The sequence below is a fragment of the Tamandua tetradactyla genome, chromosome 2 (assembly GCF_023851605.1).
Source record: "Tamandua tetradactyla isolate mTamTet1 chromosome 2, mTamTet1.pri, whole genome shotgun sequence".
In the NCBI taxonomy this organism is placed as follows: domain Eukaryota; kingdom Metazoa; phylum Chordata; class Mammalia; order Pilosa; family Myrmecophagidae; genus Tamandua; species Tamandua tetradactyla.
This window is the reverse complement of record NC_135328.1, coordinates 75,922,555-75,947,865: the sequence shown is the minus strand read 5'-3', so window position 1 is coordinate 75,947,865 and position 25,311 is coordinate 75,922,555. Positions and strand designations below refer to the sequence as shown.

At 37.1% G+C, this 25,311-nt stretch overlaps 1 protein-coding gene across 5 annotated transcripts in view; it reads left to right on the top strand.

Moving 5' to 3' along the window:
* Nucleotides 1–24,999, top strand: part of FOCAD (focadhesin) — a 415,741-nt gene extending 390,742 nt beyond the window's left edge. For all 5 annotated transcript variants that reach the window (XM_077148045.1, XM_077148042.1, XM_077148044.1 and 2 more), the window contains 8 exons: nucleotides 1,692–1,807; nucleotides 9,654–9,914; nucleotides 10,565–10,654; nucleotides 13,719–13,896; nucleotides 15,826–15,923; nucleotides 17,348–17,599; nucleotides 20,956–21,031; nucleotides 24,570–24,999. In XM_077148045.1, the coding sequence (XP_077004160.1) occupies nucleotides 1,692–1,807; nucleotides 9,654–9,914; nucleotides 10,565–10,654; nucleotides 13,719–13,896; nucleotides 15,826–15,923; nucleotides 17,348–17,599; nucleotides 20,956–21,031; nucleotides 24,570–24,643 (1,145 nt within the window). In that variant the 3' untranslated portion in view covers nucleotides 24,644–24,999. The remainder of the gene's footprint in view (nucleotides 1–1,691; nucleotides 1,808–9,653; nucleotides 9,915–10,564; nucleotides 10,655–13,718; nucleotides 13,897–15,825; nucleotides 15,924–17,347; nucleotides 17,600–20,955; nucleotides 21,032–24,569) is intronic.
* Nucleotides 25,000–25,311: the final 312 nt, after the last annotated feature.

The following is a 25,311-nucleotide window of genomic DNA, read 5'->3' as shown; positions in this document are numbered from 1 at the left end:
AGTTCCGCTACGCTTTCTGCCACTGTGACAAGGATCCCTTTGTCTTCAGTTTCCAATCATGTTCCTCATTTCCTTATGAGTCCTTCCAGGCAGTGACTTTTCATATCCAGTTTTCTGCTAACGGTCTGTTCATGATTTAGGTATTCTGATTTAAATTTTCTCAACCAATACCTGATTTAAGGTTTCTCAACCATATCCCTTCTTTCCTTCTAAGCTCTCACTAGCAGAGTCCTTACCATCCATATTTCTACTAACAGTCTGTCAAGTCAATCTGGGCTTTTTCTATCATGATCCTCAAAATTTCCCATTTTCTACTGCCTAATCCCAAAAGCCATTTGTTATAGCAGCACCCTACTCCTGATGCCAAGATCTATATTCATTTTCTGTCACTACTGTAACAAAGTACTGCACACTTTGTAACTTATAAAACAAATTTTTTATCTTAGGTTAGAAGTCCAACATGAGTTTCATGGGTAAGATCAAGCTATCAGCAAAGTTGCATTTCTTTCTAGAAGTTCTAGTATAGAATCCATTTCCTCATCTTTTCTAGCTTCTAGAGGCTGCCCACATTCTTTAGCATCTTCATCTTCAAAGCCAGCAACAGTGGGCCGAGGCCCCCTCACGCTGCCATCTCTTCACTTTTCTGAAGCTGGGAAATGTTTTCCACTTCGAAGGACTCATGTTATAAACAGGCCCATCCATATAATCCAGGATAATCTCCCTATGCAAAGTTCCTTTTGCGATGTAAAGTAACATAGTCACAGTTTCCAGGGATTAAGATATGGACCTCTTTGAGGTCATTATTCTGCCTACCATAGATTGATAGAGGCGAAAGAAATGCATACCTCCACAACTCTAATTTATCCACAGCAGCTCTTTTATAGAAAATGAACTTAATATATGCAAATATAATTTTAAAAATGGAGGAGAACAATTTAAACATTGGTGTAAAATTGTGTGCATGTGTGTATTATCTGTAACAGTCTATTATTTACAGTAATGGGCTTACTCCCCATGATATACAGAATCCATAATTTATGTACAGTTTAAGGGATAATAAATAAAGGATAAATTTGACTTTATGCAATTTTCCACTGAAGTTTTTCCGTTTGATTCTAACCCCTAATTTAAGGTATGAAGTCACCGTACTGGATTTTCAGATTTCGTTTGAAAAATTTCTCTCATCTCTTTCTTGCTTTTTGTGTCCTCTGTTGAAAATGTTTGTGTTTTTAGTAAAAATCTTTAGAGAAAAGAATAAAAAGCGAAAATTGCTCTACTGGTGGGAATCAAACTACTAAAAAGACTTGGTCACTAGATACTGTGGCTATATCTTTAAGTCATTCCAGCCTAATAGATTTCTTTATTGTAGGATACAAGGTGGAAAGGAGGGAAAAACAGAGACAAGATTTTTAGACAAGAATTTTTCAAAATTTTTATAGTGTTTGAATGTTTAGTTTCCTCTTCGTTTCATAGCAGCCCTTGCCAGTTCCAGGGTGACTTGGGACCCTAACCCCAGTGGACACATTCTTTTGCCCTATAACTAAAAATTATATATGAAGTACTTTTTGGTTTACTGAAATTCTCTTATAGTGCTGAAGTCATACAAAGCAAATACTTTGTGTGAGATACTAAAGCCTGAAAATATGTCAAAGCAGCAGCCATGTTATAAAGGTTCCTTTCCTCTCTTTCAGGTGAAGACATTCAGCAGCTGTGCCTTGAAATTATGGTGACCCAGGCCCAGTCATCACAGAATGCAGCTGCACTGTTGGGCTTGTGGGTGATACCACCACTACTCCATAGTCTGAGTGTATGTAGTAATTCAGGGTGTTTGACAACTCTGAAGAGATTGACACACATTAGGGTGTGTGTTCTTACAATCAAGAGCAAACCAGTGGGATTTTATAAAAATTGAGGGCTTGACAATACCTGGTGTTCTCGTTTGCTACCTGCCAGAATGCAATATACCAGAAACAGAACAGCTTTTAAAAAGGGGAGTTTAATAAGGTGCAAGTTAACAGTTTTTAGGCCATGGAAATGTCCAAATTAAAGCAGGTCTTTAGAAATGTCCAATCTAAGACATCCAGGGAAAGATACCTTGATTCAAGAACGCCAGTGAAGTTCAGGGTTTCTCTCTCAAGTGGAAAGGCACATGGCAAACACAGTCAGGGTTTCTCTCTTGGCTGGAAGGGTATGTGGTAAACACGGAGTCATCTGCTAACTTTCTCTCCTGGCTTCCTGTTTCATGAAGCTCTCCAGGAGGCATTTTCCTTCTTCATCTTTAAAGATCTCTGGCTGGTAGACACTCTGCTTCTTGTGGCTACATCGTTCTGCTCTCTCAGAATCTTCCACATTCTCTAAAATGTTTCCTCTTTTATAGGATTCCAGTAAACTAATCAAGACCCACCCAAATGGACACATCTCTGCCTAATCTAGTTTAACAACCATTCTTGACTGAGTCACATCTATAGGGGATGATCTAATCACAGCTTCAAACATACAGTACTGAATAGAGATTAGAAGAAACAGCTGTCTTTACAAAATGGAATTAGGATTAAAACATGGCTTTTCTAGTGTACATACATCCTTTCAAACTGGCACATCTGGTCAGCAGGTTAGAAAGTTATGTGATTCAGTATCATGCCATAGCCATCACCATTCATGGCTTCAGGTTTTACAGAGTACTGGAAAGCTTAGCATGCCAGAATTCCAGTGTCCTGTCTTTCCTTTTATAATCAATCAAAATTAATCAAGAAGTTCTTAACAGACCCTCTGGACATAGCCCTTTGATATCAGCTACCATTTATTAATTGTTTACTGTGTGCCAACCACACTGCTAGGCCTTTGTAATCATATTGTTTGAAGCTCAGAACAGCCTTACAAAAGGTTATAGACTATACTTGGTCATAAAAAAAAAGGAAACGGATAATCAGAGGTAGTAAAGTTCCTTTCACAAGATCATACAGCTAGAAAGTTGTGAAGCTATTTTTTTTTTCAATCTACTAAATTTATTTTAACATTTGTTCCCCCTCTTATTCATCTTTATTCCATATGTTTTACTTGTCTTTGACAAGGTAGATAAAAGGAGCATAAGACACAAGATTTTCACAATCACACAGTCAAATTGTGAAAGCTATATCGTTATACAATCATCTTCAAGAAACATGGCTACTGGAGCACAGTTCTACATTTTCAGGCAGTTCCCTCCAGCCTCTTTGTTACACCTTAACTAAAAAGGTGATACCTATTTAATGCATAAGAATAACTTCCAGGATAACTTCTCAACTTTGTTTGGAATCTCTCAGCCATTGACACTTTATTTTGTCTTGTTTCTCTCTTCCCCTTTTCGGTGAAGAAGGTTTTCTCAATCCCTTGGTGCCGAGTCCCAGCTCATTCTAGGATTTCTGTCCCACGTTGCCAGGAAGGTCCTGTGAAGCTACTTGAACCTGTTTATTTGTTTATATGGTAATCTTGGTCTTTTCAGTAGGTATTAAGAGGCAGTCCACATGCACTGGGACTCATGCAAATGTTATCCCTCCCTTTCACAGAGGAAGCAGCAGTTAAGCTCTGCTTGAGAGCTTGGTAGGCTTTGGCTAGACATCAAGTCAGAGGCATTAGGTGGTATAAGTGGGGAGCATACAGATGAAGAGAGTGATATGTCCCTGCTTAAGTGGCTTAGCTCTAGTGAAGTTCTGGGGAGGAAGTGATTGAGCCTGGTATTTGTAATTAAGAGAGGAGGTGAGCACCTTCCAGGATATAGGCTAAGGGTTGACAGGAAGAGTTGGGTAAGATTGTTTAAAGATGTGAAATTTGTAAAGGTGTATAATTTTTTAAAAACTTTTTTTTATTGTATAATATAACATGTATACAAAGCATAGAAAGAAAAAAGCAGTGTTTTCAAGGCACTCCTCAAGTAGTTACAGGACAGATCCCAGAGTTTGTTACAGGCTACCATACCATCCTCAGATATTTCCTTCTAGCTGCTCCAGAAATTTGGAGGCTAGAAGGAATAAATATTTTTTTATCACCACAATAGACATTGTTTTTCTTTTTTGTGAAAAATACCATATATACAAAAAGCAATAAATTTCAAAGCACAGCATAACAATTAGTTGTAGAAAAGATTTCAGAGTTTGATATGGGTTCCAATTCCGCAATTTTAGGTTTTTACTTCTAGCTTCTCTAAGATACTGGAGACTAAAAGAAATATCAATTTAATAATTCAGTAATTGTATTCACTTGTTAAACTCTATCTTCTCTGTATAACTCCACCATCACATTTGATCTTTCTGTCCAACTCTTTAGGGGCATTTGGGCTATGGCAAATCTAATTTTTTCATGTTGGAAGGGGCTGTCAATAATATGGGGTAAAGAGATGGAACTATCTGATGTTCTGGAGAGGCTGGGCCCTCTAGGTTTTAGGACTTATCTGGTCCAGGGAGCCATCAGAAGGTGTAGGCCTCTGGAAATTTACCCAAGTGCCTGGGACCTTTGTAGAATCTTATTTATTGCCCTAAGCGTTCTCTAGGATTGGCTGGAATGGTTGGGGCTTGGCAATCTATGATAGGTACCAGTGTGCAGCTGAAGCCTGTGTAAGAGTGACCTCTAGAGTAGCCTCTCAATATATTTCAACTCTCTCAGCCACTGATACTTAATTGCATTTCTTTTCCTCCTTTTCATCAGCATGAAATTGTTGATTCCATGGTGCTAGGGCTGGACTCATCCCCGGGAGTCATCTCCCATGCCGCCAGGGAGACTTTCACCCCTGGATATCATGTCTCGTGTAGAGGGGAGGGCAATGATTTTACTTACAGAGTTGAGTTTAGAGAGAATGAGGCCACATCTGAGCAACAAAAGAGGTCCTCCAGAAGTAACTCTTAGGCATACCTACAGGTAGGCTAAGCTGCTCCACTACCTACATAAGCTTCACAAGAGCAAGCCTCAATATCAAGGCCTTGGCCTATTGATTTGGGTGTCCCTAATATTTGAAACAGTATCAGGGGATTCCCTGATGGTAAAGTTGAATAGTTTTAATACTTTTTGATTATCTGCTTAATATATTCCAAAATGTATTCAGGTATTACATTAAGCTATACAGGATTAAAGGCCCTCATTTTTATTCTGGGCTCCCTGTGTTTCAGCTGTTCAAATGAGCTATCCAGACAGGTTCAGTTAGATTATGTGCTACAGAAAATTTAGGTTCCAAACAAAATAAACCTTCCTTCCTATGGTCTCAAAGAGTAAATGAGGTTCTAAAATACAGACATTCCTTACCCCTGTGCTTTGAACTACCTTATTCCAACCTTATCAGCTTTGTTCTCTTTAAATACCAGGTCATAGATATATAAAACAGCCTCTCAAAATACAGAATTAAATATGTCTGCTGTAAGAGCTTACAATCTAGGCCCCATTGAATCTGTAGATCAGTTTGTGTAGAATTGGACATCTTAACTATATTTAACCATCCTATCCATGATCAGGGAATGTCTTTCCATCTATTTAGTTCTTCTTTGATTTCTTTTAGTAATGTTATGTAGTTTTCCATGTACATGTCCTTTACATCCCTAGTTAAGTTCATTCCTAAGTATTTGATTCTTTTAGTTGCTATTTTGAAAGTGGTTTTTCCCTTAACTGACTCCTCAGTTACATCATTGCTGTGCATAGAAACATTGCTGATTTTTGCACATTAATTTTATATCCCACCACCTCGGTGAATTTGTTTATTAGCTCAAGTAACTTTGTTGTAGATTTCTCAGAATTTTCCAAGTATAGTATGTCATCTGCAAATAATGAGAGTTTTACTTCTTCCTTTCCAATTTGGATGCCTTTTATTTCTTTGTCCTGCCTGATTGCTCTACCTAGAAATTCTAATGCAATGTTGAATAATAGTGGTTGACAGAGGCTATCCTTGTCTTATTCCTGATCTTAGGGGGAAACTTTTCAGTGTCTCTCCGTTGAGTAATGTATTAGTTATTGGTTTTTCATATATGCCCTTTATCATATTGAGGAGGTTACGTTTGATTCCTATCTTTTGAAGTGTTTTTATCAGAAAAGGATGTTGAGTTTTCTCAAATGCTTTTCCTGCATCAATCGAGATGATCATGATTTTTCCCTTTCAATTTGTTAATGTGCTATATTACATTAATTGATTTTCTTGTGTTGAACCATCCTTGCATTCCTGGTATAAACCCCACTTGGTCTTTTAATGTGTTGTTGGATTCGATTTGCTAGTATTTTGTTGAGGATTTTTTCATCTATGTTCATTAGGGAGTATATTAGTTAGGGTTCTCTAGGGAAACAGAATCAACAGAGAACACTCACAAATATAAAATTTATAAAAGTGTCTCACATGACCGCAGGAATGCAGAGTCTAAAATCCGCAGGGCAGGCTGTGAAGCCAATGACTCCGATGGAGGGTCTGGATGAACTCCACAGGAGAGGCTTGCCATCTGAAGCAGGAATAGAACCTGTCTCTTCTGAATCCTCCTTAAAAGGCTTCCCATGATTAGATTAAGCATCACGCATTGCAGAAGACACTCCTCTTTGGCTGGTTACAAATGGAATCAGCTGTAGATGCAGCTGACATGATCATGATCTAATTCTATGAAATGTCCTCATTGCAACAGACAGGCCAGCACTTGCCCAACCAGACAAACAGGTACCACAACATGGACAAGTTGACACATGAACCTGACCATGACAGGAAGCTTGGCCTGTAGTTTTCTTTTCTTATAGCATCTTTACCCAGTTTTGGTATTAGGATATCAGCTTCATAAAATGAGTTAGGTGGTGTTTCTTTTTCCTCAATTTTTTGGAAAAGTTTTAGCAGGATTAGTGTTAGTTCTTTTTGGAATGTTTAATAAAATTCCCCTGTGAAACCGTCTGGCCCTGGGCTTTTCATTGTAGGAAGATTTAATTAATTGAAGGTGGCTATTTTCTACAACCTTTCTGTAAGCTGTTAATGTTACACCACCTGTCGACTCCAAGCAGCAACTTATATACATATAATTGCCACCTACTGAGCACTCAGTGAGTACATATGGTCATCAGTTTTAATCTCTCTACAGTTCTGAAAGGTGAATTTTTTTTATGGCTTTATTGCTTTATAATGTTCATACCGTAAAATGCATTCATTTTAAATATATCATTTGATTGTTTTTAATAAATTTATAATTCATGAAGAATACTTCTTTCACCTCAGAAAGTTCCATTGTGGCTATTTGTAGTCAATTCCCACTCCCAACATCAGATGCAATAAATAGGCCACCAGTGATCTGCTTTCTCTCTGTAATTTGCCTTTTCTAAAGAAATTTCATGTAAATTTACTTTTCTTATAAATCTCTTTAGAAATTTTTAAGAATAGAACCGTACAATATAAAGCCTTTGTGTCTGGCTTATTTCACTTCTGAGAGATAGATTTTATTCTGTTTTACAAATTGATAAACTGAGGTAAATGGAAGTTAAGCAGCATTTGCATAGCTAGTAAGTGGGAGAACTAGCACTATCAGAATCCAAAGCCCATGCCATGTTAACTTCTCGAGTCAGGCAAGCCTCTACAGCCTGCTTTATTAATTTCAGGTATTTTTCTAGGTTTTTGTTTTACACTCCTCATTTAAGTCTGTGTTACTCTTTTGCATTTGTCTTTAATTATGGACCTGTATTTTTACATTTGTTAATTAAAAAATTAACTTTGCAAATTAATTTTTTAATGTATGTACCTTCTCATTTGAAAAATAATCTGAGATAGCATAGTATTTTAAAATGATCTGTTTAGAACACTTTTTTTTAATTTTCTAATATCATTGTCAGATTTTATTTTTAAGACCAGTTCCTTAAGACTTGCTGCCCTCTTGTATCATACTTATATTTCTAAAAATTTTTATGCCCTTTCTCTTGAAGTTTATGTGGTTCCCCTTCTTGACTCTTGTGAATATTAAGAAGCCTTAATTAGTTCCACATCCTTAGCTCATTTCTTCTTTTTTGGTTAGAAATGGTTCCTAATGTGCCAGATCCCCAGGTGAATTCCTAATGCTTCCTCAGAAGAAATTGATAATATCATATATTCTTTTTAGCTGAACTGATTTCTAGCGGATGTCTACAGAGTTAAAAAAACAAGCAAACAAAAAACAGTCCATATGCTATTCCTCTGCGGTAAGAGTCCTTAAACATAGGTGCAGTCAGAATCACTCGAGGACCTTTTTCTAAATACTGGGTTGGTTGAGCACCCACCCACACCTTCTGAATGGGAAATTCAGGACGGAAGCAAAGACTGAATTTCAGACAAAACACTCTAGGTGATTCTTTTCCACATTCCCTCCTCATAATTTCCTCTTAAGGAATAATTTCTGCTATAATTTCTTCTCTTGTGTCAGATTGGTTTCTCATGCAATAAAAACTTTCTGAAGTAATTTTCCACTTTCCTATCCCATCAGGTCCTGGTAGGATTGATAATGTCATATTTACTTATTTGCAATGAATCATCCTATTGCATTGTTGAAAGAAATTTTTTTGTCATAAAGTTTGGAGAGAAAAAATTAAATGCTAGTTGAAACATTTTATTTATCAACCTTAAACTTAAATTTCAAATTTAAAAATTTAAGTATGAGAATGTAACTTTTTCCAGATTTTCTTCTGGAAAATGGATTTCAAGGGGAGATCACGGTGGGGAGGACATAGGTGGATACATCCGCATGTCTAGTGGCTGCTATCCCAAAAAAGCCAGCTAACTGGGGTTCTTGGATCAAGACATTAACATCAGTCTAACAGTATTATCTAACAATTTTCGAGTTTTTGCTATGTACTAGGAACTTTTTATGTTTTAGATAATTTATTCATCACAACCCAATTGGGGGAGGGAGAAACTATTACTATCCGTCTTTTATGAGATGAGGAAATTAAGGTATAGAGAGGTTAATAACTCACCCAAGTTTCCAGTTAGTAAATAGCAGAACTGGGATTGAACTTGAGTGATCTGGCTTTAGAGCCCAAGTTCTTACCCACGTACTCTTGGGAATAGAACAGTCTAAGGGACCCTACCTTACTTCATAGTCAAAGGCCCATAAGTTGTCGAATGTTAAGATATCAGCTGGGTTTGGGGAAACCTGATCCAAGGTTTAATTAATCAAAACTCTTGAGAATCGAACATTATTTCCTAATGGATATTACTGCTGGTTAATAAAGCCAGCACATCATCTAAATACTGTTATTTTGAAATTCATTTTTCTTGGCCTAGTGTGTTTCAAATTAGTGAAGCTAATACTATCTTTATAACTATGGAGGCTTTTTATCTTCAGGGCTTTTCTTGCCAGGGGATATGACCTTTTAAAACTGAATAGCAACTGTCATGTACTTTCAGAAGTAGCATTTTATTTCCCTTGCTGAAAAGATCCAAGGTTTAAGCCGAGTAGTTCACAGATGGATTGGCAGATATCATATATACACATGAGTAACTCTGGATCAGAAATAACTGAAAGAGCCAAAATTACGTGCATTGGTAGCCCAGTGGACCATGAAGCTATGAGAAAATGAAGGAGAACGAAGTAACATAAACCTTTTATCTCTCAGTTTACCCTCAAACACAGCAATGACCAGGAGGTTTTGAATATTGTAAACCTATACTTGTCTGTCACATCTAACCTCTTCTGTTTTTCTTCTAGCTGAATATCAAGAAATACCTCCTGGTGTCTGTACCTCTGTGGATAAAACATGTCACTGAAGAACAGATCCAGGGTTTTGCTGAAAATTTACTTGTGGCAGTTTTCAAAGCAGCTTCCCCACTTTCTAGTCCTGAGTTATGCCAGAGTGCCTTACAGGGTCTGAGCCTGGCCATGAAACTGCCCAGCCCTTCCAGCCACCTCTGGGGTCTGCTCTGTGAAGCTACTAGGAACATTTTTGACCTTATGCCAAATAAGATTCGGGTAAAGAACAAAAATATTTACATTCCTGACGGTGTCTGTTTGGGATTTTTTAAAGCCTTTTTGGCAAAGCGGGGAGGTGTGTGTCTTAAGAATGTGGGTGGGAAGGCCAGCAAGAAATGACCACATTCCTCACTAAGAGTGTGTTTGCTTCCAAGACCTAAATTGCGGTTGAATATTTAGAACCAAAGTTTTGAGCACACTCACAAATAGGTTGAGTGCCATACCAGTAAATTTGCTGTCAGGCTTTTTTCTACCATATACTTATAGAAAATAAGCAAAGTTGGAAACCTGAGAGAATTCTTGAGCATGAAGTCTAATATACAGTTTATATCAAGTGACTTAATACTAGCTCTCTCACTCCTTCAACAAACTTCTGGATTATGGTTTTACAAAAGAGGTTCAGAATCCATTTAGATTGATGGGATTCTGATAAGGACCAAAAAACACAATCAAACAAAAAAATACACAAAATAGGAGAAAAGGTGTTTTTTAAAATCATAAAAATGGGCCATGTGTTTTGATTTGGCTAAAATAGAAATCTTAACTGCTGTTCATGGATATAAACAAATCTAATAATTTGTCAGCACATTAAGAGTAGACTTGTTATCTTACAATGTATTTTGACATGCTTGGGATTTTTTCTTTCCCAGAGAAATGATGTAGAGCTGTATATCACTTTAGCAAAATGCCTCTCAGAAATGACAGACGATGACACCAATCGGGTTGTTCAGATTACTGAGGTAATAACATTTCTCTCTCTATTTTTTTCCATTACTGAAATGAAAATTGCAGTTGAAGAGATGATAACAGTATCCTTTTGGTTGAAGTTAATATTGCTTCATATTTGTTACTCTTTAATTTTAAGAGATTATCCTTCTGTTTGACTGTGAGGTCTAGTAGCATGGTTGGTACTTAATAAATGTTCTATGAAAGAATAACTTTTTAATCCAATTTCTCCCACTTTGTCAAGAACGCTTTAGTGTCGCCTATGGGGGAAAATACGTACCATACTAGTTCTTCAATACAAAATCCATGAGAAGGGGAATATGCTGACCAAAGAACTTTCTGGTGCATGGAAGGTGTAAATAAATAGTTTTGTTCTCACATTTATTTTCCTTCATCTCATACTTATCCGTTTGGAATGAAGAAGGTTGGCTGATTGAAAATAAGCACTGTTAGCCCTGACACAGGATAATTAATGAGTACTCCCCACACTCACGCCCACTCAGATGAAGAATGAGGGAAAACAGTATACGTAAGGTTGCCATATTTGGCAAATAAAATACAGGAAACCCTGTTAAATTTGAATTGAAGATACACAACAATTAATTTTTTTGTACGCTTTATGGGAGTCACATTTCATTCTTTTTCCATGTGGCTATCCCATTATTGTAGCACTGTTTAAAAAAAAATTTTTTTTTTGGGTGGGGGGATGTGCACAGGCCGTGAATTGAACCTGGGTCTCCTTCATGGTAGACAAGAATTCTACCACTGAACTAACCTTGCACCCCTATACCAATTAATTTTTCATAAGAGTTAAAGAATGAATAATCCTGTGTAGCAGGTGATACTAAAGGTCTAGAGAGCTGTGAGTTCCCACATAGCTGGTGGACGTTTCTTCATTTACTAAGGTTTATGACAGGTTTGCCTTTTCAGATGAATCCCGGAATTTCTGCATGTTACAGCAGTGATGATCAAAATGTAGTCTCTGGATCAGCAGCATCAGCATCACCTGGTAACTGATTAGAAATATGAATGCTCAAGCCTTATTCTAGACCTACTGAATCAGAAACTCAGGAAGCAGGACACAGCAATCTGTATTTTAATCTCTCTAATGTTTCTGATACATTCTAAGATTTGAGAGCTTTTATTTATATGGATCATATTTATTTGATGTCATATTAGAAATTAAAACTAAGACATTAAAAATATTTATAATTTTATTTAAAAATAATGATAAACCCCATTATATGTTAACATAAAACCTATTTTCTGAGGCACAAAAAAATTAGTAACAAAAATGGCATTGTTTTACATTTTTGCAAGTCTCTTTAATGTCTAGCTTAATAGAAGACAAGCAAGCTCTCATAGCTGCTTCTTCATTCAATCTGTTGTGATGTCTTGGTGAAGTATTTAGAAAATCTAGCCTCAATATGTAGGTTGAAAAGGGAAAAGTGTGTTAATAGTCTTTCCAGATAATTGTGGATACTATTCTTTGATATTACACCAAAACCCAATAAGTTTTATAGTTTCTCAAATCTAAATTGTAGTGTAGACTCTGAACCACATCATTGAACGTCACATAATCTGCTAAATTAAAATCCATTGGTCTATCTTGCACTTGGGGTTTTTTACCAATGCATGACTTTGTAACATTATATACATTTGTCATTTGGAAAATACTGGGATCACTGAGCATCCAAAATGCTGATGCATTTCATTAAACAATACCAAAACATCATAAGTAGGGGGTGCAAGGGTAGTTCAGTGGGAGAATTCTCGCCTGCCATGCAGGAGACCCAGGTTTGATTCCCAGCCCATATACTTCCCAAAAAACAAGCAAGCAAGCAAAGAAAGAAAGAAAAAGCAAACAAAAAGTTCAGCAAATGGTGCTGCAATAACAGGATACTCACATGGAAAAAGAATTAAATGAAACCCTGCCGTATAGCATACACAAAAAAATGTATCGTATGGGTTAATATCACCAGCAGTCTCTTACTCTGCATACTGGGAAACTGCCAAACTCATGGTAGCAGATGCAAATTTTCCAAAAATTGAATTTTCACTTGGAAGTTCAGATTTTATCATTGGCAACAAATCTTGTTATTTTCTTTGAAGTGAAGGCTTACTTCCTTCAGTTTTAAGGACATATTTTTTTAAATACCCATTTTGACTAGCTATGATTTGTCTGTTGGTCTTTCTTTCAAGTAAATGGTGGTCTATAAAAAAAGAGTAGATAGTTCAGCTCACAACTCTCAATCTTATAAATTTACTTTTTTCCTCAAGACAACCATCATATTTGGGTATGCAGCAGAAGAATGTTATGTGTTCTTCCCATTTTATCACACAGAATATTAAAAATGTGTACTCAAAGGTCAAGGCTTAATTAAAATTATATTAATTAATTACATTAAATTATATTATATTAAATTAATAATTTTTATTGTTCCAACAAGAGCATTTTAATAGAAACTGGCTTTTGTTTTTTAACTGCAAGTAGTAGTGGAGAATACAACAAATACCAGTACAGTTTGGTGCCACTGCCATGCTAAGGTGCCCGTAGTTTTACCCACCTTTAGTTTTTATACCATAAAGTACAAGTGTCAACATGGTGGAAAAAAGACTAAAAATGTCTACATATTATTAGAAAAATATTTTCAACCTCACAATCTCTGTAGAAGGGTCTTCAGTCTGTTACAGGTCTGTTTACCAGCCACGTTTTGAGAACTGCTTAAATTAATACGTATTAAGCGTACAGTATAATGCCTGGCACATGAGAAATTACTGTACTTATTAATTATCTTTGCTATTGCTATTTTTGCATGTATACATATTAAATCCCTTCACCAACTAATACCTCTATACATTTATGAAAAAAGAGGAAGTGATATTATAAGCTTCTATTTATATGAACATTTTAATACAGAACACAGGCTGGGATGGGTCACATGCTGCAGCAAATGAACAGTTTCAGCATTTGGAGAAGTAATCAACTTCAGACTCATCCTTTCTGTCTTTGCCCTACCCTGAGGGTTCTGTAGCCACTTCACAAATTATAAAACTGAACAATTTGCTCTTTTGCAGAGGAACATAGAAAAGGTTGCCTTTGTCAAACTGTACTTAGTCTCTCAAGGCCGGTTCCCCTTGATGAGCGTGACTGATGTGCTCAGTGTTGCTGTGCAGCACCGTGAGAAGGAGCCGCTGGCCTGGATGACACTGCACAGCTTATACCAGGCCCGGATTGTGAGTCATGCCAATACAGGTGAGGCCAGCCTGGAGCAACAGCGGGAACAGAAAGTGACCTGCCTCCCTTCCTTTTAAGTTGTAATTGTTTTCTCAGCTTAAAAACAAGTTTAGTACTTGAACAAATCCTGCTTAGTACTGGGATGGACACAGGCTAGGTCTTCCCACCTTCCATCAAAGGTGCACTTTGGGTGGAAATGAGCGCTTATAACTCACAAAAACTCTGTCCACTTTTTGAAGAGGGGAATGAATTCTTTTCAGGTTTTTTTGAATATTGGACAGAAATTACCAATGCTACAACTCTGCTGTCCTCTTTTTTTCGTATGGGCAGGCACCGGGAATTGAACCCAGGTCTCTGGCATGGCAGGTGGAAACTCTGCCACTGAGCCACCATCACACCACCCTTTTCAGAGTTTGTATATTGTATTTGGCCCTCCAGGTCCTCAAGGATATGAACAGGCTTACCAGATTGCTTCTGCCCATGTAATTTCACTTTCCCAAGCAAACAGGAGGTAGCTTAATTTTGCCCAATGTTTACATGAAAATGGCTTGTGAGTGGCCTAATTTTAGCAAACGCATTTAAAAACAGCAACAACGGGGTGGTGCAATGGTGGCTCAGTGGCAGAATTTTCACCTGCCATACCAGAGACCCAGGTTTGTTTCCCAGTGTCTGCCTGTGTAAAAAAAAAAAAAGTTTAAAAAAGCAACAACAAAATTAAGAAGTTATTCTGTAGACTTTTCAATGGTGAGATGAATAAAATCTGGCCACTACATATGTTCTCAAGCTAGAAGCTCCAAACTTCAAACTCTGCTAATGAATTGCATAGTACAATTTTTAGGCCATTTTCAGCATTACACTGGAATAATTACCAGAAAAGGAAACTCCTCTGATTCTCTGTCTGTATCTTTGCTCATTGCTTACCATTTCTCAAGTCTGCATTCAGGTTGTGAATGTCTCCTGGCTTGAGGAGGATCAGTGTGGCTGGGAAGCCATTGTAACCCTAGACAAGTTACTTATGTCTCTGTGTCCCATTCTCTCCACTTCTTGTATCTTTAAGCTTTTGAGGGAAGAACTAACAAACATGATTGTAATAATTTTTGCAGGATTGCATAAGAAATTTCGATTCATCCTCCTGTTTGACAGTTGAAACAGTTATTTTGTGACTGCAGGAGTGCCTGCCCACTGAAAAATGAACCTGTAATGAGAAACTTGATTATCTTACTCCAAACCAAAAGTATATTTATAGGAAGAAATCTGTAGGTATTAACAATTAAACATGAGGACACATACAATAAACTAAAATAAATTTGATATTATTCTTGGTTCCAACTAGTCAGCCCTCAAATGAAGTTCCCATTGTTTTTCTTACTCACTACATTCTTTAAAACCTCCCAATGTAGTCTTTACTGTGCTGAGAATCCTCATTTTAAAAAAATAGAAAAGGAAAAATATTAATATTAATATTAGTTGATGTTTGTTCTCCAGTTACCCTTTAATGGTTGGGTTTTGTTTTTCCTTTTACATCTTTGGGATGGATTTTCTCTGTGATTTTGGTATAAACGTAGAACTCTTGCTGCAAAGGGGAACTATAAAAACAACTGATAATCCAAGATTCAACATTACTGGCTAGTCAACGTGCCAGATTTTTCCTAGCATGTTTAATGCTGAGAGATAAACTCTAGTAAGTGCATTTTATTATTAGTGGTTTGTTAGGTTTGAAGAATAAATTAGCCTATAAAAATAAAGACCAAAACATGGTCATCTGGTGTTTAATAGTGTCAGGGAACTCTCACATGTAGTCAGAGTCTCAAGCATTACAGAAGGACTTGGACTGGTGATGGAATCCTCACCAAGTGTTCTACTTTAATGATGATGGTTATTGGTGATCTGTTTTACATTTCAAAGGAAAATAATGGTTCTGGTAACAGATTGTCCTTTTCATTTCAGGCGTGTTGAAGAGAATGGAGTGGCTTTTGGAACTGATGGGTTATATTAGAAATGTTGCTTACCAATCAACATCTGTTCAGATTGTGGCACTTGATGAGGTATAACTTATAGGAATAATTTGTAGCTCCCTTAAAAGAAAGAACTTTTATTTACACCCCCTAAAGAGAACTTTGTTGCTGTTCTTTCCCACCTTCCATTTATTTTTGTGAAAAAGTGATGATAACTCTGATGCCTGAAGGAAATGAGCGTTTTTACCCCGTTTCTGGAAATAATCAGGGCTGACCTTTGAAAAATATGTCCAAGAGACCACGTTCCCTGACAGGTGGAACACCAAGGACACTAGCTGGAAAGGGAACCTGGGTGCCTGTGCACTTGGGCTTGACCCACAAAGGACAAGGAGTGCAGTATCTGGCCTGTAATTCAGCTTCAAACTCCAATTAGAAGTTCCTAAAGTTACGCAAATAATCTGTATGTGCCAGGTACTTTCTTGCATGTGTGCGCATATTGGAGGCAAGTTTTTAATCACACCTTACAAAATGACTTTGGTATTGGGTGGCATAAAAAAAAGAAAAAGAGCAATAAAAATGAAGACTGCTCTTTTTCACTGTTCCTCATTTTCTTGACTTAGCTGACCACTGTGCAATTAATAGATTTTTTTTCCATAGGCATGTTTCATGGATATCCTGTTTGCTATGTGAGTACAATTTGCATAGCCTAGGACATTGTTTGTAATTCTGCCCAGCTTTCCTGAAGAGTTGCACATCTTTTTGAAATTTTAATTAGTGAGATTAGATTTTAAATTTTCTTTTTTGAAGTTACATATTCTGCCCTTTTTTTTTCTGATCTGCATTTTTGTTAACTTGCTCTGTTTTCTTAAAAAACTTACCTTTAAAAACTTCATGAATACAGATAAGCAGAAAATATGATTTAAATTACAGTCATCCAACAATCCAGAGGTGACCTGCCCCTATTCCCACCGTTTCTGTTATGTTTCTAGATTCATCTAAAATATAAATGAGTGGATTCTATACAAATGAATAAATATAGGAGGAAAGTTGTTTTGTTTTGCTTTTTAATTTTTTCTCAAAAATGGAGTCAGACTTGATCACATCACATCAAGTCTTGGCCACATCACAGTAAATCTAAATGTCTCTCTTCATGTCATTCTTAATTAATTTCTTAATCTCATTGCAAAAGCCAGAAGAGGCAAGTTTGGATCTCAGTGTGATAGGAATTGAATAAATTGTACTTTTCCTGAAAATGTTAGGGAAATGAAACTGTTGGGCCTTCTGTCTTTGTAAAATGGGACCCATGAAGACCTTCCAAACCCTAAAATATTCCTTCATTAAGGTTGGAAATTGAGTTTGCTGTTTAGACCAGTTCCTTTCTGATGTCAGGGTAGGCAGGAGGAAAAGTTGAGTGAAGGGGAAGGTAACATTTCATCATGATGAGGACTGTGTCTGTGAACATTTCTTGAATTGTTAAGACATGAGATTCAACATTGTTTCTACTTCCATTTTAGGCTCTGGACTTCTTGTTGTTGATATTTGCAGCAGCAGTGGTTGTATGGGCAGACCACGATGCCCCTCTCCTCCTCGGCCTCAGTGCCAGCTGGTTGTCATGGCATCAAGAAAATGGCTCAGCTAGGCCAGCATCAAGCTTTCTTGGCAAAAGTCCAATGCACAGGGTCACTCTGCAGGTGGCTCTTACTCTCCTTCCCACTAGCATGCCTCTTCTGCTAAAAAAAGAACCATGGAAGGAACAGACTCAGAAGGTGAGATTGGCAGACAACCATTTTCTCTTCAGCAATTCCTGTTGTAGAATTGAGGCGGGATTTAGGTGAAATTTGAATCACAGCATAGGCTGTCACACTAAGCCCATATCTCAGTCAGATGCAGGCCTCAGAGAGTGAGGCTAACCCAGGCTCAGATTAAAAATGACGATGACAACAGCAACAATTTGCCTACAGTTAGGGGTGGGGGTGGGGGAGAAAAACTCATACTTTTATTCATTTTTGAAAGTGACTTGTGTTCCTGATCCTAGGGATAAAAAAAATGAATAAGTCTCAGAGAGCTGATATCTAGAGTAGGGACAGATAGGAAGATAAATTCAGGGTTGCGAGATGGTGTGATAAGTAAGATACAGTGGCAATGAGCAAGGGAAGGAGGGGACCAACAGTGCCTAGGAGTGCGTCAGGGAAATCTTCAGAGGGGAAGTGGGAGTCTGGAGCACCCATCTTCCTGCAGCATATTTAAGGTTCCCCACCACTCATTCCATCCCACTGACAAGTTCCAGGTACCCATTGTGCTCCAGGCCTGTGCTAGATGGCATGAGAGAATCTTTTAAGTCTAATATTATCACCACTGCCTTCAGAAAAATCCAAACTGTAGGCAGCACCTTTTATGTCTACAAGGTTCCCCACTCTTTCTTAGCTGGCAACTGAAGCATATGAAAATACTGTGCTTCCTGTACTTCTCATTATGTGGGCTTGGACCAATCTTTAATGAAGTCAATGGGAAGATTTTGTTTTTGAATCTCATTTAATAAAAAATGGTTTTTTTATGAGGTTGAAAGCTTAAAAAATAACTTTTTGTAACTTATTCCTGAAATCTCAACATTAATCTTCAAAAACATTTCTGAACTGTGGACCCACAGTGTAACCATGCACACTCCACTGAGCATCCACTTAAAATGGCTTTGTTTTCTTAAACCTGATAAGCATTAGTATTGCTGCCCCAAATCTTGTGTTTTATGTTATGCTTTAAGGCAAAATGAATTCAAATTTGATATCCCCTAATGTTATTTCTGGACTGGGACATCATGTTTACTTTGGACTAGAGTGTAGTTATCCTGCATCTGTTATGTATTTTTGGTGCTTGATTTATTTACTTAATACTGGAATATTATAAAACAAAATTGGGAAAAATAAAATAAATGAGAAAATAAAAATAAAAAAAACTAAAGCAGTGAACTAGGAATATTTTATTTTTCTTCCTCTTTTACTCCTTCTTCAACCTAGTGTCTATGTGCAAAGTTAAAATGCCTGGAGTGTATAATGATAGTGACTAAATGTACAAATTTTTAAAAATGATTTGCATGAGGAAGAACAAAGGAATGTCAATAATGCAGGGTGTTGGAAATAGATGGTAATCCATATTTTAAAACTTTGACTTATGTGTGAGACTAAAGCAAAAAATGTATATTTCGTACAAAATTTATATTTCGACTAGTGCATTTCCTAGTATAACTTATGTGGACAGCTTAATTGAACACCATAAATACATGGAACCTTGAGAAGGGCATGAGATTTTGTAGGTTTGTCCGGAGTGATGTCTCGATAAATCCCAGAAGGATTTGAACAGTGAATAAAAGAAGTGTTTGCAAAGTCCCCTTGTGGGAATGGTGAGATAGGGAGAAAATTTAGCTTCCCCAAGTGGAGAATTCTTGATATTCTCACAAGCAGTGGGGACAACCAAAGCAATAGAATAAGCCCCCAATCTTGGGGTTGTTCATATGAAACTTAACCCTGCAAAGGATAGGCTAAGCCTACATAAAATTAGGCCTAAGAGTCACCCACCAGAGAACCTCTTTTGTTGCTCAGATATGGCCACTCTCTCTCAACTAACACAACAAGCAAACTCACTGCCCTCCCCCTCTCTACGTGGGACATGACTCCCAGGGGTGTGGACCCTCCTGGCAACATGGGACAGAAATCCTAGAATGAGCTGGGACTCAGCACCAAGGGATTGAGAAAACCTTCTCGACCAAAAGGGGGGAAAAGCGAAATGAGACAAAATAAAGTGTCAGTGGCTGAGAGATTCCAAACCGAGTTGAGAGGTTATCCTGGAGGTTATTCTTAAGCATTAAATAGATATCACCTTTTTAGTTAAGGTGTAACGGAGAGGCTGGAGGGAACTGCCTGAAACTGTAGAGCTGTGTTCCTGCAGCCATGTTTCTTGAAGATGATTATATAATGATAATAGTTTTTGCAATATGACTGTGTGATTGTTGAAAACCTTGTGTCTGATGCTTCTTTTATCTACCTTATGGACAGATTAGTAAAACATATGGATTAAAAATAAATAAATAATAGGGGAAACAAATGTTAAAACAAATTTAGTAGATTGAAATGCTAGTGATCAGTGTAAGGGGTATGGTATGTATGAATTTTTTTCTATTTTCTTTTTATTTCTTTTTCTGAATTAATGCAAATGTTCTAAGAAATTATCATGATGATGAATATACAACTATGTGATAAAAAAAGAATGTTCATATTGTATGTTGTTTGGTTTTAGTAATAAAATTAAAAAAAAAAATTCCTATGTACCTATGGCTAATGAATGTGTGTGTTAATGAGCCAAGATTGGTAATATTCAGTCATCCATGAAATTACCCTGAGTCTAATTCAAAAACAATTTTGACTGCGCCCTGGGAGATCAATCAAACTCATAAATATCATGAATTTCTACCTCATTTGCAGGATTTATTTGCAATGAACATGCTTAGCTCTTCCTCGCAAATTATTTTATGCCTTTTCTTCTGCATTTCCTTCCTGATTCATATCCATTTGGGCACAAAGTATCTTCATCTACAGAAACACATTTCGTTTTAAATACAGGGGCTTACATTATTGTTCAGCCTACGAGCCTGGGCCAAGATGCACCTGGAACCAGGTGGGAAGTGGTGGGATGCAAAGAGTGTGGAGCTTTGAAGTTATATGCACTTGAATTCAAATCTTTCCTCTGCCGAATTCCCTCAGAGCGGGTGGACTTTGGACAAGGTTCTTAACTGCTCTGAGCCTTAAGAGTGTGTTTCGGGCATACCAGAGGCTCTCTGGGCTCCTGTCTATCTCATTCTCAAAACCTATACTTGGTTCTGAGGATATTTGGCAGGGGAGATCGGTTTAACTTTGCCAGACCATTTAATTAAGTGGAAGCATGTCCAGCATCACCACATCTTGTATTTGATCCATGTCTCATGGCCACTCTGCATCCCAGTCAGGTATTGCCTTGGAACTGCTATACTGATACTCCTCCATGCAGGCCCAATGGATTGACTCATCTCTTACTGATCACAGTAAGTAACTTACCATGGTAACTTTACTGATACAGTTCTTTATTTTCATTCTAGTTCCTTGAGTGGCTGTTCAGCATCATGGAATCCCCTAAAGAAGCCCTCTCAGCACAATCCAGGGATCTTTTAAAAGGTATTACTTCCATACTTTATGTTCAAGACAGGTGAAAGCCATTCAGTTGTCTTGCTACCAGATAGCATGCTACTGTGTATTGGTTCCTGAAAGGGTTCATCCTGAAAGGGTTTAGCTTAAGGAAGCAGTCTCAGGCTATCTTTGATATGGCATTTTAAACCAAAAAAGTAGATTAACAAGAGTTCCAGTACCAATAAATTTAACTTTTATTTAAGTGAAATAACATTCAAAATTTTTAAATTGTTTATCATGAGAGTAAAATATTATTTTAAATGAAATTTAGAAAATTCATTAGAGTAAAATGAAAAGCAAAAAGGAACCAGAGTCCCATTGCCTAATGACTGTTTTACTAGTTTCCTTGAGAAGATTTTACCCTCTGTGTATGAATATTGTTTTTACATATAATCATGTACAATTGAAAAAATACCCAAATTGAATACCATGTTTTTTACTTTAACATTATTTCAAAATCATTTTAGCCTATTGTTAGATGGGCTTCATAAGTAGTTTATTTACTGGCTGAATAGTATTTTGCCAAGGGACATAGACACTTCCCATGTTTTCAAACATTTGGATGGTGTCCTGGGTCTTTAATACTTCCCTGCTGGGTTTGTTAAACTATGATGATGGGATCCACAAACCTGGAAACCTTTCTGTGGAAACTCTGTGTATTCATTTACTCAAACCTGGGAAGTCACTTGAGCATTGGCCTTGCGGCCTGAGAGCTTGTACTTGTCACCCCAGTCCTGGGACTTGGGGGTCTGGAGCCTAACAGTGGCTGCTGCTGATGCCACTGATGTGCTGTGAGACACCACACTGAAAAGCCGTACCTTAAGAAAATGTGTTGATAGTCTACTCTTGTGGTAATTTATCTGGTCTGCCTTAAGTCATAAGATGACCATATTTTCCTTTAGGTATGGTATAATTTATTGATATTCAAACAATCAGAAATCCCCCAATCCATTGGTTCTGATCCTTCTTCCTACCCCCAGGACTGGGGGAGTGATGAGAGGCGTGTGTATATTGGAATCATGTCCCTGGGTGATTTTGATAAAGCACAGGACCTAGCTGAGAATCCAGGCTGTCTTCTGGCATATTTTCAACTTGTTCCATCCCTAGCAGCTTATTGCAGTGATCTTCCATTTCCCTCAGGAAGTTTGGACTCTTTTTTTTTTTTTTTAATATTTTTATTGCAAAATCTTCAAACATATACAGTTCATAAATGGTATAAAATAATGGCTCAGATATCATTACATAGTTGTATAGTCATCACCATGATCATTTTTAGAACATTTGCGTCACTCCAGAAAAAGAAATAAAACATAAAACAAAAAATTCATACATCCCATGCCCCTTATCCCTCCCTCTCATTGACCACTAATATTTCAATCTGCCCGATTTTTTAGCCTTTATCCCCCCATTATTTATTTATTTTTTATCCTTCTTTTTTTATTCATCTGTCCATACCTGGATAAAAGGAGCATAAGACACAAGGTTTTCACAATCACATGGTAACATTATAAAAGCTATGTAGTTATACAATCATCTTCAAGAATCAAGGCTGCTGGAACACAGCTCAACAGTTTCAGGTACCTCCCTCTAGCCACTCCAATACATCATAAACTAAAAAGGGATATCTGTATAATGAATAAGAATAACCTCCAGGATAACCTCTCAATTCTATTTGAAATCTCTCAGCCACAGAAACTATTTTGTTTCATTTCTCTTCCCCCTTTTGGTCAAGAAGTCTTGTTCAATCCCATGATGCTGGGTCCCAGCTCATCCTGGGAGTCCTGTCCCACATTGCCAGGGAGATTTACACCCCTGGGAGTCATGTCCCATGTAGAGGGGAAGGCCGTGAGTTCACCTGCCAAGTTGGCTTAGAGAAAGGCCACATCTGAGCAACAAAAGAGGTTCTCTGGGGGAGACTCTTAGGTATAATTATAAGTAGGCTTAACTTCTCCTTTGCAGGAATAAGTTTCATAGGGGTGAACCCCAAGATCAAGGGCTCAGCCTATTGAATTGTTTTCCCCCACTGCTTTTGAGAATATCAGGAATTCCCCAGACGGGCAAGCTGAATATTTACTCCTTCTCCAGTCCCCCAAGGATACTTTGCAAATACTTTTTTATTCTCTGACCAAATTACCCTGGGATATAACAGGGCATCACACTAACCTGTACAAACCAACAGGATCTCATGCCCTATTCAAGATTCCATGAAATTATGGTGTTTAAATAAATTGATCATACAAATTAAACTAGATAATGCACTACCCAAAATACAAATTTTGCACCACATAAACATCCCCTGCATTGGTCTTATACAGAAGTTGAAATTTTAAAATATGGACCATATCATCCTTTACTCTGTATTCTGATTTACTTTAGTCCTACCCAGAACAGCTTCATTCAAATCTCCAGTTGAAGTATGATCACTTTTTCAACTTTTTAAACAGTTGTTGTATGGGGTTATGCTGACTTTCATAGCTTCAGTGCTCTAACTCAAGTCTCAGGTGTCGCATATATACCCGAAGTTTCAGGGAATGACCAGGTTATACTCAAATAGTTCAGCATCTTAGAATTTAGAAATCATGGTGACAACTCCTGAATATATGTAGCAGCTGTAAGAGCTTACAATCTAGGACCCTTTACAGTAGGGCCCAACCTTTTAATTCATGCTCCTGACTTTATTTCTCCAAGTTTGTATATTGCAGTTAGTCCATATGAGTAAAACATATAATATTTTTTTGGTTCTGCCATTTCATTCCACATACTGTCCTTAAGCTTCATTCATCTAGTTGTTTGCCTTACATGGACTCACGTTTAATGGACACAGATCCACAATACCATTTTTTGCTTCAAATATATACTATCTTAGGTTACAATGTTAACAACTGGTGCTGAAGAAAATAGCTGTGGAAACACGTGTTCATTTGGTTATATAGTCAAGGACATATTTTAGAGTCACATACAATAATTGCATAGTCCTGGCTTACCTATATTCTCTTACACTATTGTATTTTAAATAATTCAATATATTTATATTAAGATTCTAAAATATGATATATAATAAGTTAACTAAAGGGAATACACAGAACTTTCTACTTTAAATTGATTCCTGAGTCAGCTTTTGTTTTGTTACCTTTTATCTAAATGCTTAATGAAACTACCATATTCATGTAGAAAAAGTACACACAAACATTAAGTAGATTTTCTCAAAGTTGAATATATATATGTAATTAGCATTAAAATCTAGAAACAGAACATTACCAGCATCCTATATGTCAATTTTTGTGTTAATTCTGCAGAATTTTCCACTAATTGGTTGTAGCATAACTTTTCTAAGCAAATTTTCCCTAATTTTTATAAACCGTTTTCTGCCATTAAATCCTGCCGAAGACTTGATGGGGATTCTTAGTCTAAAGATAGCCATGTGAGCAAAGGCCATGTTCTATGATGATATCTTTTTAATCAGATCGACTTTTTCAAGTGCAGCTCCACCAAATACAACACTATGCTTTTTTCTTTGTTCCCTTAGCCACCCTCCTGTCCTTGAGAGTTCTTCCAGAGTTTCAGAAGAAAGCTGTGTGGACCAGAGCATATGGTTGGTGAACTGTTTTGTGGTAGCCAGCAGGATTCTCAACTGGATGAGGAAAACCATAGAGAGTTGGAAGGAGAAGTTTTTCAGAATTCATGTCTGGGATCGCTAAGACATGATGCAGAGAGTTAGCGGTCATAAAAGGCCACATAAGTAAGAGCTAGACATGCCCACATTAGGAGAGGGATGTGTTGCTTTGATACCTAGGCCAATAGAGACTGAAATAGGTTCTTAAAATTTCTTTCATTTGGCTAGAGTTCAATCTGAAGATTTTCTTTGTGAAAGCTTGACTGTATAACCTCCTCCCTGCAAAACTTCCAGTAAAATAATATGGTAAATTTTGTGTATTGACTTGCATTTGTTTTAAGGCATGAGAGGTTTTGCCAGCAAAACCGAACTAGTGGTGACGATGGCATCATGATCTATTTCCCACAGTTTCTAGAGTATTCACTGATTCAATGAGTTAGATAATTTTTATTCTTATTGATAAAATACTATCTTGTATTTGCTTTACACGTTTAAATAAGTATAACATTGAACATGGCTAAAGCAGATTCATTGGTTGACTAATCCTATGGGTTAGTCTCTTGAATTCAAGTGAAAGTTACCCAATTCAAAAAAGCTTCAGTTAAAAAGAAGAATATTAGTTCACAAACAAAGTTTAAGGGTAGATCTGGTCAGG